At 35.2% G+C, this 13,424-nt stretch overlaps 1 protein-coding gene across 4 annotated transcripts in view; it reads right to left on the reverse strand.

Moving 5' to 3' along the window:
- Nucleotides 1–929: 929 nt before the first annotated feature.
- LOC138716305 (uncharacterized) overlaps nt 930–13,424 on the reverse strand; it is a 38,553-nt gene continuing 26,058 nt past the window's right edge. For all 4 annotated transcript variants that reach the window (XR_011336632.1, XR_011336631.1, XR_011336630.1 and 1 more), the window contains 2 exons: nt 10,580–10,675; nt 930–3,390 (listed from right to left, as the gene is read on the reverse strand). Coding sequence is in view for 1 of the 4 variants with exons in the window: in XM_069849241.1 (XP_069705342.1) it covers nt 3,364–3,390; nt 10,580–10,675 (123 nt within the window). In the remaining 3 variants the exon portion in view is untranslated. The remainder of the gene's footprint in view (nt 3,391–10,579; nt 10,676–13,424) is intronic.

The following is a 13,424-nucleotide window of genomic DNA, read 5'->3' on the forward strand; positions in this document are numbered from 1 at the left end:
TTGTATTAGTATTACAACAACTTTAATTAATTTAATACAAATACTTTAAAACACCACTTTAAAACAAAGAAAGATCCAATTATTTCTCCTTCACATTCACTGGCTTTTTCTAAAGATATCTGTCCCCCCCCCCTCCTTATAGTCCACTCTTGAGTCTCCACATACCCAATTATTTCATTCAAATATATCCAAGAAATTTTATTTTAATCTCCTTCAAATTCTGTTTTACTTGCATTAACACTTTTCAACCCACAAGAAATGGATTTGGAACACCTCAAAATTTGTGCTTCAGTGACTGGCCATGATAATATCTTTGAAAAATATTGGAGTGCAAGAGGTCAAATGACTTAATTGTCAAATGCCTGGCATTAGAAAACAACAACTTTTTAACCCATTATTTTTACTTCAACAATACAGAGGTAAGTAAATCTCGATGTATTTCTCTTTCCCCTAGCATGTTTCACCAAGACAATTTTCATACAATGTTTTATCAATGTCAGACTCCTATCATTAATTTAATAATATGCCTCATCAGAACATTTTTCTTAACACACATTTTCATCTATATTCTACAACTGGAATCTTTTTTCCTACCATGGATCAAGAGCGTGTGTACCTAATATGCTTCACCAGGACCATTTTCCTACAATGTTTATCAAGCTCAGAATCCTGTCTTTTATTTCAATAATGTGCCTCATCAGCACGTTTTTCTTAACATGCATCACAAGCATTTTCTCCTATATTCCTCATCCACTATCTTTTTTTCCCTACCATGGATCAAAAGCATGTATACTAATATGCTTCACCAGGACCATTTTCCTACAATGTTTTACCAAGCTCAGAATCCTGTCATTATTTTCAAAATATGCCTCATCACCACGTTTTTCTTAACATGCACCACAAGCATTTTCTCCTATATTCCTCATCCACTATCTTTTTTCCCTACCGTGGATCAAGAGCGTGTATACTTAATATGCTTCACCAGGACCATTTTCCTACAATATTTTACCAAACTCATGATCCTGTCATTCATTTTCAAAATATGCCTCATCACCACGTTTTTCTTAACATGCACCACAAGCATTTTCTCCTATATTCCCTATCCACTATCTTCTTTCCCTACCGTGTATCAAGAGCGTGTATACCTAATATGCTTCACCAGGACCATTTTCCTACAATGTTTAATCAAGCTCAGAATCCTGTCATTACTTTCAAAATACGCCTCATCACCACGTTTTTCTTAACATGCATCACAAGCATTTTCTCCTATATTCCCCATCCACTATCTTCTTTCCCTACCGTGTATCAAGAGCGTGTATACCTAATATGCTTCACCAGGACCATTTTCCTACAATGTTTAATCAAGCTCAGAATCCTGTCATTATTTTCAAAATATGCCTCATCACCACGTTTTTCTTAACATGCACCACAAGCATTTTCTCCTATATTCCCCATCCACTATCTTCTTTCCCTACCGTGTATCAAGAGCATGTATACCTAATATGATTCACCAGGACCATTTTCCTATAATGTTTAATCAAGCTCAGAATCCTGTCATTATTTTCAAAATACACCTCATCAGCACCTTTTTCTTAACATGCATCACAAGCATTTTCTCCTATATTCCCCACTCACCATCTTTTTCCCTACCATGGACCAAGCACGTGTATACCTAATATGCTTCACCAGGACCATTTTCCTACAATGTTTTATCAAGCTCAGACACCTGTCATTCATTTTCAAAATATGCCTCGTCAGCACCTTTTTCTCAAAATGCATCACAAGCATTTTCTCCTATATTCCCCACTCGCCATCTTTTTCCCTACCTTGGATCATGAGCGTGTATACCTAATATGCTGATTCTGACATTTCTTTCTTTCTCTCTCTCTCTCTCTCTTTCTTTCTTCCCTTCCTACTTTTTTTTTTACACATTCTATTCCTTATGGTGAGGTAATTACAGCAGGTATTCTTTCTCTCTATTTCGGCACTTTTCTTTCAACTGGGCAAGGTCAAAATAAAGTCCTTTTCAACAGTGAACAGTGAAGGCGCAAAACCATTCCTTGTGAAAGCCATTTCAGGTGCTTTGTCTTCTCACAGTAAAGGACTTTCTAATAGTTCAACTGCCTGTGGTGTTGTTAGCATCGGTGGTTCTGGTTCAACTGACTGTCGGCCTAGATGCTTCTATTTCAGGTTGTAGCTTATCTTTCATTGTATTCAATAACTTGTATTCATTTCAAACTTACTAGCAATAAAATAAATATAAATAAAAAAAAAAATACATTCATATATATTGTTACGTTTTCTTGTAGCTGTAGGGTCTTCACTGTCTTTCAGAGGGTCCTCTATGGAGCAGGCTCCATTATTTTCCTGCAAAGTTTTCAGTTTGTCCATCAAACCGTGCTACATGTTTCTCCAACAGACGTGCTTCACCTCTTAATTGCTGGGAATATTCTTCAATTGTTTCATCTAAAAAAAATGCTTCGTCTTCTTCAATACACATCAGGTACTTAAGGTTGACAGCACCTCTCAACTATAGTTTCTAAGAGTTGCAGACGAAAAAATAAGGATATTCATGCACTCTGTGAGAACCATATTTAAACTAGTTGCAAAATGTAATATTAAGTTCATATAGCTGTCAACCTTACAGAAAACACAAACTCATTCTAAATATTGGTGTCAACTATAGGTGTCCTGCCCACTATAGGTGCTCTTACATCTACAGGGTGAACCATAAGTAATGTCATTAATTTCAAGACATTCGGTTGTTTAAAACAAAAAACTTTATATTTACTCCATTCTGCTTTCTTTCCGAGAAAAAAATTATTTTATATTAAACATCTCATAGCATATTTTGGGAAAGCTATTCAATGCTCAGTCACTTTAAGAGAGGAGTGTATTATAATAATAAATGAAATGTACACAAATTTGATCCAAACCAATCGAAGCTTTCATTCTGCTGTGACAACACTGTAAAGCTGTCTGCATAGCTGCAGCTCGCATATGCAACGAAAAAAGAAACGTAACACAATTGAAAATTTCACTTCTTCCGTGTAAGTTTACCGAATACTACTTTACAATACTTACAGTTCACCCTATATATAATCTGTTCTAATGTACTGTGCATTATAATTCTTTCCAACCTTAAGCTGAGGACATTCCTCTTCAAATCCTTCACTCCTTCTGATGTCCTCTTCAAATCCTTCACTCCTGATGTCCTCTTGAAATCTTTCACTCCTTCTGATGTCCTCTTGAAATCTTTCACTCCTTCTGATGTCCTCTTGAAATCTTTCACTCCTTCTGATGTTCTCTTGAAGTGCTTCACTTCTTAACAATCTTGCCCATTGGTCTCGGCAAAACCTGTGGTCATCCCCTGGCCAGCAGACAAAACATCTGGAGGAGAAATTCACAACAATGTCAGCTCAGTGTTATCCAAAATGTTACACCTTACTGTAAGAAAACATAGGCAAAAAAAAAGAAAGGAGGGAGGGAGAGAGAGAGAGTATAGAAATACTTATGAGATGTAAAATGAATAAGAGAGAGATTGATCGAGAAAGAATTTGAGGAAGAGAGAGAAAAAAAGTTACAAGCTGCTCAACCTCAGATAACAGAGCATCAACTTCAAAGATTTCACCACAAGTAATAGGTAAGGCATTCAAGTGACTTGAACGCAATCTTCCAACATATCAGCCTCAGTAATGTAGTTGGTATAGCACTGGCCTTCTATGCCTGAGGTTGCGAGTTCGATCCCAGCCCAGGTCGATGGCATTTCAGTGTCTTTAAATGCGACAGGCTCAAGTCAGTAGATTTACTGGCATGTAAAAGAATTCCTGCGGGACAAAATTCCGGCAGACAGGCAATGCTGATATAACCTCTGCAGATGCAAGCATCATTAAATAAACCATAATTTAATTTTTCTCCCAACATCTCCAACAAAACAAATTCATGTTCTTTCCAACACCATTCAAAATCTGTCACCTTCAAAGGTAGAAAATACTTTCTGAAAACAAATTCTATTTGATAACTGATCTAAAAGAAAGAAAGAAAGAAAGAAAGAAAGAAACGGTATGATGCACTAAGTGAAGAATAAAAGTGTCAAGTGATACAGTTCTACAGAAGGAAGGACAAAAGCAGAATAAGACCTGGAAAGAAGGAATATGTTTCTGTGAAAAATCGTGAATCTCGAAAGCAGAAACAAATACAAAAGCATATTTTAATCGTGAAAATTCAAGAGGGCTAAGTTACGGTTTGTTAAAAAAAAAAAAAAAAATTTCATAATTTTAAAATAGAACACTGATGGCCAGTTTTTCCAAGTAATGTTTAATTTGGCTTAACAAATGTTAAATTAACAGCTGGTTTATTTTTAACATTTTGTTAAGATCTTTTCCATTTTTTCAACATAATTTTGTTTAAAATAACCAACACAACTTAAACTGTCGTTAATACTATTCCAACTACTCAACAGCAGTTGGTAATGATTTTGCATATGCAAGACAACTTATTATTGGCTGATATTATTATTTAAATTCTGTACTGTAGAGTAAGTCATGAAACATGTGTAAAATCATAACCTGTTACAGTAGCCATGAGTCATACAGTACAGAGAGTTGATAAATTAAAGTTGCATTGACTACTATTGAATAATAATAATAATTATTATAAGATGGTTATATTTTATAATGCTAAATATGAATTTCTGTTTAGAAAAATCTCAGCATTATAACCACCAGGTGACAATAATTACACGAATGTGTGTGTGTAGTCAACTGTACACAAAACCCTGAGGAGAATTCCATATCATATAAAATTCTCTAATTCAGGTCCATGTATAAAATATATGTAATTTCCTCCTAAAGAAGCAATTGCTGCTGAAACGTTTTATTATTTTACTCACTGCATATTTTGATGTACTATTGACATCGGCTATAGTTGAAGAGCCAGTAACATAGAATCTAGAGTTAATAGTAGCTGGTGAATTGGAACAAGTGGCCTATTTCTGTTTGTAGGATATTCAAATCTCACTTCAATTTCTTGCCACGTTGAGATCGAACATTTTCTCAATATTAAATGGATAATAGCTCAGCTTCGAAATAAGCGTCAGTATGATAATCAGTTGACTTATAAAGATTATCTTCCCTATATTAATATTCCAAAATATCTTTTAAATTATATATTACCAGTCTTATGGCCGGTTTCACAAAGCTTCATTAAGGTTTTAATGATTCATTAATTTATTTACTGGTTCATTAAATCATTTTTATATCTCACCAAGCATCTTTAGCCTAACAAACCAGTCAAACTATCATTAAATTTAGTGATAGAAATTTCCGTCTTTAAATTTTTAATTATTCATTAGTTGCAATATAAAATGGCAGAACGTTTCGACACAGAATTGTTATACAGTATCTGGAACTGCTCGAAAGTTAAGAGCCAAATGGAGATAATGTTAACCATTTAAAAACCGATCATTTTGAAAATTTGAATGACACAAAAATTCACAAAAGATACCGCATCACGAAGATCATGGTACCGGTACTCAAAATTTTTGAACAAACTGATCATAGGTTAGAATATCATAAAAATGGCTGGAACAAAGCTGAAACTAGTCAACTAGGTAACATACAACTGAGTTTTATTTTAAGACATGAAAGTAATTATTACAACTACATACCGGTACCTAAGAAATATTTGTAAATTAATACATAATGTGCATTCATACATAACAAAACTTAATTGGTATATTAACTTTCATTTATTAGAATTATATTATAGCTAGCGATAAGATATGTTTGCACTGGCTTTAAAACAGAAGTGAAAGAGATGGATTCTTGGAATTTATAATCGTTTTCTTTCTGATGGAAAATTAATTTTCCAGCAGGATAATCACACCACCATAAACGTTCAAAGACAGTTCACAGAAAAGCATGAAAAAGAGGAGGATTCACAATATCGAGACATCCCACCTCAAAATCCAGATCAGTTCTGGTATCAAGTTCTGGCAACCTGGGAAGATTTCACTAAGGACCAGAACTATTTCCGCGATCTGGTGGACTCAATGCCCCGAAAATGCCAGGCAGTGATAGACGCCGGTAGCATGTGGACAATGTATTACATCCACATGTGTATTTCTTTTATTTTTCTTTAATTTGTTTATCTTTGTTTTATTTCGGGAAGAAAATTGATCTCCCAAGATTTTTTTAAATTCTCCTAGTGGAGCCAGAGTTGCGAAATAATTCGTTCCACTACACAAAATTAAAAAAATGAAGAAAGGTAACATGTATAAAAATTAGTTACGTTAATAAAAAAAAAAAAAAGTTATTGCCGAGAATCGAACACGGGCCCCAGGGATGACAAGCCAACTCGCTACTGACTGCTCCATCAGAGAGCCATGACGTGACCAGTGCGACGAGGCACATATAGCTGCTGCCTTGAAGTCTATGGAGACAGCGCACATATAAACATACTCGTGTAAATATTTTAATGTTCAGTACTAGTTAATGTTTCATTTGGACTAATTTACTGAAGCTTGGTGAAACCGGCCCTTACTCTAAACATTCCTCAAAGAGAAACATAACATATTATTTTCACAACTTTTGTCTGAACAGCTGTGGTGTTATCCACCATGCTTAACTGTTTGTTAAATGAGTTAATGGCCTGAAATCCTACATTTAAAGTTAACAAACGGTTAAGAATCTGTTAAGCCAAACTGGTGTTGAACAAATGGAAAAACTGTATTTAACAAACTGTTGAAGGTTTAACAGTCGTTAAGTGTTCTAACAATACTTGGACAAACCGGCCATGAGATTATCAGCATTTCCATCATGCAAACAGAGCAGGTAGAAGAGAAAGTGACGATACTTCCACTAGTCCAGCGGTTCATCGCAGAGCGGTGCTCGCTCTGCTTTCTATTCTCAGTTTCAGGAGTGCTATTCGAGTCAATGCACAAGTTTTTAAAATACCCACTAGATAAAAGTATATTATAGTTTATCACAACATTTTACTTATTTAAACAATGTAATACTACTACATTAACTACTCTTGAGTTACATCATTCACTCCTGAATCGTAAATACGAGTATAACAATCAACAGTAAACTGGAACATTCTGTCAGCTTCAGAGAGAAGAACGCAAAAAAAAAGTACAGCTTCGCAAAACTGAACATTTTTGTGTTGTTGTAAGTACATTTTGACACAAAATTATAATTTTCAATGTACAAGAAAGTATAATATAATATATCAAATGGGACATTATATTTTCACCAATACTTTTTTACTACTGCCAGAGCGGGTAGAAGACGTTACTTCCTCTAGTTCAGTGGATCGTAGCCGAGTGGCGCTAGCCCTATTTTCAGTGCCCAGTTTCAAGATCGCTATTCAAGTGAATGAAAAAGGTTTTTAAAAATAACCCATTAGATAAGAATGTATTGCAAAGTACTTAGTTACAATATTTTACTTCTTTAAAAATGTAATATTACCATATTAACAAATTGTGAGTTATATAACACAACCCTGAATAGTAAATATAATAATTAACTGAAATGGAACATTGTGCCGGCTTCAGCCGAAATACGCAAAAAAAAAAAAAAAAAGTACAGCATCGCAAAACTGAAAATTTTTATGGCATTATAAAGTACGCTTTCACATGAAATTATAGTTTTCATACACAAGAAAGATTGTAATATAATAAAGGAGACACTTTATCTTCACCAATAGTTTTTATCTACTATTTAGTCATTAGTTGCAGTTGTATCTGGTTCATACGTAATTCAGGGGAACAAAAAATATTACGTGCAACTTAGACTCATAAATTAAGCTTCGATATTATATCTATGCTAATGTAAGTTTTGATCTTTTGAAATACCTAGGTTATTTTGTGTTTTGTAAAATTAAAACCAATTTGGTAGCACTGTATTAAGCAGTTGTATGCTACTTATTGGAGAATATTAAATTAACGACTTTTCCATGACGTCTATTACTTTCTCATATGCTCGATTAGAAATCTCTTATGATGTGGAAACGTAATAAACAAATGTAATAAAATTGCAAACCAGATTAAGTTTTAGCCTAGATGCAAAGTAGAATTATACTGTACTTTTGTTACCGAAATAACTTTTACGTTAATTACAGCTAAAGTGCTATTATTAAAAATTAAATTATTAATAATTAAACATGCATATTTAATGAAGTAGAAGCTAGGTGCTTGGATTCAATTATGAGTTCACAATTAGCACTTTAATACAGCACATTTTTAACCGGCACATAGATTGAAAAATCTTCACATGTAGAAAGTCTATGGTAATCATCACAAGATAATCATTTTCTAATTCCAAAATATCTCTCTAGAGGATCCTAGTTAATTTTTTTCTGTCTGAATATATTTAAATCTGCTATCCCACAAGAATGAATATATTTCGCCAGTACTCTGAATTGTCACTCTAAATAATTCAAGGGTTCTTTCTTAGGCAAACGTGTTCTTTATATTGTCAATTACGTGTCATATATTTTCTAAAATCGTGTAATGCTAGAATCCTTTGTACAGGGCACACGAGGGAGTCTTTCAGTTCAACGTATCTGCAAGGTCGTTCATTCACCTTTGAATTCTTTTGTATTTTCACTTTCCTCGAACCCATCACAGTTTATGACTCTAAAAAATGTATCGATTTTGAAAAACTCACACTAAACAGCTGAAATGCTGGTCTGGAGTTCATTCACTGGAAGGAATTACGGTCAATGTAACTAGACATAATTTTGGGCATTCAGGTGTGGAGTAATGGTACATAAATGCATACAAGCACATGATCAACTAAGGTGTTCTTCTGATTTTCGGGTGTCACATCCAATTATTTTTTACTCGGATATTTAACGATGCTGTATCAACTGCTGGATTATTTTGCGTCAATGGAATTGGTCATAGCCAGATGGTACTTGGTAAGGATACATTGTTATGAGAACGGATTGATGTCCTCTTCGTTGGATATTTTCTCTTCTTTTCTTTTTTTAAGATATCGAGGCAAGTTTGGGAAAATATGTGTTATAGCATACAGTTTTGGTCGCCAGTTCTTGCGTGGAAGTCCTACCTCTTTACTGGAAATAATAAATTTATCGGCTCTCACAATCAAAAGTCGCCCTCGGTAGCGCAGTTGATATAGCGCTGGCTTTCAATGCTCGAGGTTGCGGGTTCGATCCCAGCCGAGATCGATGGCAATTAAGTGTGTTTAAACGCGACAGGCTCATGTCAGTAGATTAATGGCATGTAAAAAAAACTCCTGTGGGACAAAATTCCGACACACTGGCGAAGCTGATACAACCTCTGCAGTTGCGAGCGTCGTTAAATAAATCATAATTTAAAAAAATCATAATCAAAACCGCAGAAAAATGGATATCACAGATATAAGAACGAGCATACAGGTTTCTGTGTTCGTGGAATTGCTCTACACCACTTCTGAAAAATAGTCTAGTCTATGGATGGATAAAAGAAAGTCTCTTCCTTACAGATTATAGAGTATCTATAATTGGATTTACATCAAGAACAAAACAATTAGGCTTATTACTACTCACTCACATAAACGGCACAATAAAATCACCCAAACACCACAAGAAATATCTTCTTAATTCCATAGCAGTACGAGTTCTACATGCTCTGTCCATAGTATTAAGAGGAAAACTGCAATCTTAGAACAATCGCCACGCCAATGTTTCGCTCAGTCGCCACGGCGACACTAGGGGGTTTAAAAGCCCCATTAGACCCTTGCCGAGTTACCACACTTTCTATTCTAAACGCTCTGATGCAAAGTTCACAATGTATGCATGCATGGATGTGCTCATATGAAGACACAGAAATGCTTGTGGAAGGGCTCAATAAAATAAATGCCAATATTTGCACTTCCAGCTCATGAAATTAAGATGATTGAATCCAAAATTCAAAATTTGAGTATGTAAGGCACACTCTGAAACAAGCTTTTAGTTATTATCGTTCACTGAAGTTGAATACTACAACTTAATACTAGTGCGTCCCATACGTAACTTACACTTTTCTGAAATTATATTTTTGTGATCAGAACATGTAAAGTAATGCTGAGCACCAAAAAGCATTTTTAATTATAAGTAATTTTAAGAAAAAATAAAGTGGAAATAAACCAGTTAATAAAGGCTGATTTTCTACTGTCCCATATGTAACAGGTATTATTATTATTATTATTTTTTTTTTTTTTTTTTGCACTGAAATGAGATTTTGGATTTCTGAGTTTGGTATAATGTAAGCAAGAGCATTCTTTTGAATTACAGTATATGTGAGTCTGTATTTTTAATAACTGTAAATTATATTCCAGTTCAAGAAAATGTATTGCTAAATGTCCCATACGTAACACACAACTACTGTGGCTTCACCCCTATTCAAATACCAAAATGACATTTGACTTCTTGGTTACTTGCAACCTAAAGACTCTATTCTCCAAATTACTGTAGTCGTATCCCTTTCACCCTGTACACAGTCTATAATCCACGAAACAATAATCCAAATCCAAGTTCTACCCAAAACTTCCAAAGCACGACATTTCAATACTAGTTAGTAATTCATATTTACCAGTTTATGCATGTTTCCTGACTGGTATTTCAACCACAGCTGTCTCCCATCTCCTGTCCCACAGCCTTTTCCAGTCCACAACTGCCCCAAAATACCCTGCAACAAGACACATGACAATCACATTTCTTTACCAGTGCTTACATTTTCCACTACATATCAACAGCAAGATATGCAAACTGCACTGTTAATACAACATGCAAATCTTCACAAAGCTAAATACACTAAATTTTATTCTTAACCATATTCTGCCTTTGTATTATTATTATTATTATTATTATTATTATTATTATTATTATTCAGTGGCGTGCATTCTGGGTAGGCTAGGTCTGCTGCGCCTACCCAGACAGACAGGAAGAAATTTATTAAATTTGTATTTAAAAGTAATACTGTTAATTTAAGAAAGTCTGCAGAGTCCTTAACTAATTTCAGCAAATTTTGGCTTGGTATCCTATTTTCATTTCCTTTTGGTTGGTACTGTACGTCGCATTTCAATTATTGTCCGCTGTGTGCCCACTCTCGCGTCATCTTTCGTCACTGGAGAGTTGGGCAGCTCGGCTTGCTGAGCCTCCCTGGCCCTGCAGTGAGCGTAGTGTTTCCCTTCATAATCAGTACATTAGAACAGCTGGCACATGCGTCCTGATTTACGTGTCTTGCCCATTGCCATAGTACGTTAGGCTGGTAGGCGCTAATGAAAGCGCTTTTGGTGATGAAATTACTGTATTATAGTGTTTATTTGAACTTCTATTGGTAAAGTGAGTGTGTTATAGAGTTTATTTAAACAAAGTGAGGTAAAACTAGTGCGATATTGTTGTAATATGGCAGAAGATCACTGTATAATTGAACAGATTTTTAAAAGGACTTTCGGTTGTAGATCATTGAACGAAAAAGTTTAAATTGTAACTGTGGGGGGAAGACCAGTGCCGGCGCTTCCGAACTTTAAGTTTTTACATAAAGAAAAGAGTAGAGAATATTTACGTTATTTCAATGTGAACCAATATGTGAAAACTAATTAGCTAACAGGATGCAGTCATTATTTTGCTGGCCATGCTTATTAATTTGTAACGATTTTTTTAGTAGGTTATTTTACGACGCTTTATCAACAGCTTAGGTTATTTAGCGTCTGAATGAGATGAAGGTGATAATGCCGGTGAAATGAGTCTGGGGTCCAACACCGAAAGTTACCCAGCATTTGCTCATATTGGGTTGAGGGAAAACCCCAAAAAAAACCTCAACCAGGTAACTTGCCCCGACCGGGAATCGAACCCGGGCCACCTGGTTTCGCGGCTAGACGTGCTAACCGTTAATTTGTAACGAACAAAGTGTGTGGAACAAAGAGGGTTATAATAATTTACATAATCTCAGCAATGCCATTGTCAAACACGAACGATCGCAATGTCATTTGCGTTCGGTTGTTCAGCTTTCTTGTTTTGGAAGTGTTCATATTGACACCCAACTTGATCAACAATTGAAATCGGATGTGGCGCGTCACAATGAAATGGTGAAGAAGAACATAGAAATAATGAAAAGCCTAATCGACACAACGTGCTTCTTAGCCATGCAAGTACTGCCGTTCAGAGGGCATGGCGAAAGTGAAGATTCACTTAACAAAGGCAACTATATAGAATGTTTACATTTGTTGAGCAGCTACGACACTACTCTTCGAGAACATGTAGAGTCATCTACAACATTTAAGGGCACATCAACAGAATTCAAAATGACCTGATAGCTGCTATCAGTGGCGTGTTGATGGAATCTATTAAGAATGACATTTCCATGGCCCAGCATGTTGCAGTTATTTTACATGAAACATCCGATGTAAGCAACAAATCACAACTATCCACCACTCTCAGGTATGTCCATGACCAGACAGCACAGGTTCAAAAAACGTTTATTTCCTTCGTTGATGTGAGTGCAGATAGATCCTGTAATGGTTTATTTAATCATGTAATGGACATAGTGGGATCTTATGATATTAGAGACAAATTAGTTGGTCAAACATATGACAGTGCGGCAGAGATGGCTGGAGAAATAAATGGACTTAAAACCACAGTTCAAGACATTTATCCTAGAGCTCTATTTGTTCATTGTTTCAGTCATGTCCTAAATCTAGTTTTATCTCAGTCAGCTATGAGTATTAAGGAGTGCCGGATCTTTTTTTCAGACATTGAATGGACTAAGTAGCTTCTTCTCCAAGTCTACAAAACGCGCGCATGCTCTTACTGAATATTCCAACAGAATAATTCCAAGAAATGCACCCACAAGATGAAATTTCTCTTCCAGAATAGTCAATATTGTAAAGGAGAACCGTAAATTGCTGGTGGACTTTTTTAAAAATATACTCAACAACTCATCAGACTGGGAAAGTGAAACTGTTGCTCTTGCGCATGGATATTTGTCTTTCCTTTCAGAGTTTGAGACCAAATTTCTTCTAAATGTGTTATCAAAGATCTATGCATACATTGACATTCTGTACAACATTCTTCAAACGAAGCATTTGGATATTCTGTATTGTGTAGAAAAGGTTAATGAAACAAAACGTATTGTTCTACATGAGAGATACAGATTTGATGCATTATGGAGTGATGTTTGTAATGAAGTCGAATGTGAAGAAGTGCCGTGAAAAAGAAAATGCCTGGAAAATGATGTCATAAAATACAGGAGAATATTTTTTGAAAAAATAGACAATGTGACAAACCATATTACAGATAGGTTTGGAAATCTCCCTCAGTTGGAATTTATTTCATTGCTTGATCCAAACAAATTTCAGTCTTATAAATTAAATTTTCCTAATTCCGCCCTGGATGCGCTGAATGTAAAGCACAGTGCAGTGTTTGATATAGTTCGT

This window comes from Periplaneta americana, chromosome 16 (assembly GCF_040183065.1).
Source record: "Periplaneta americana isolate PAMFEO1 chromosome 16, P.americana_PAMFEO1_priV1, whole genome shotgun sequence".
Taxonomy (NCBI): Eukaryota; Metazoa; Arthropoda; class Insecta; order Blattodea; family Blattidae; genus Periplaneta; species Periplaneta americana.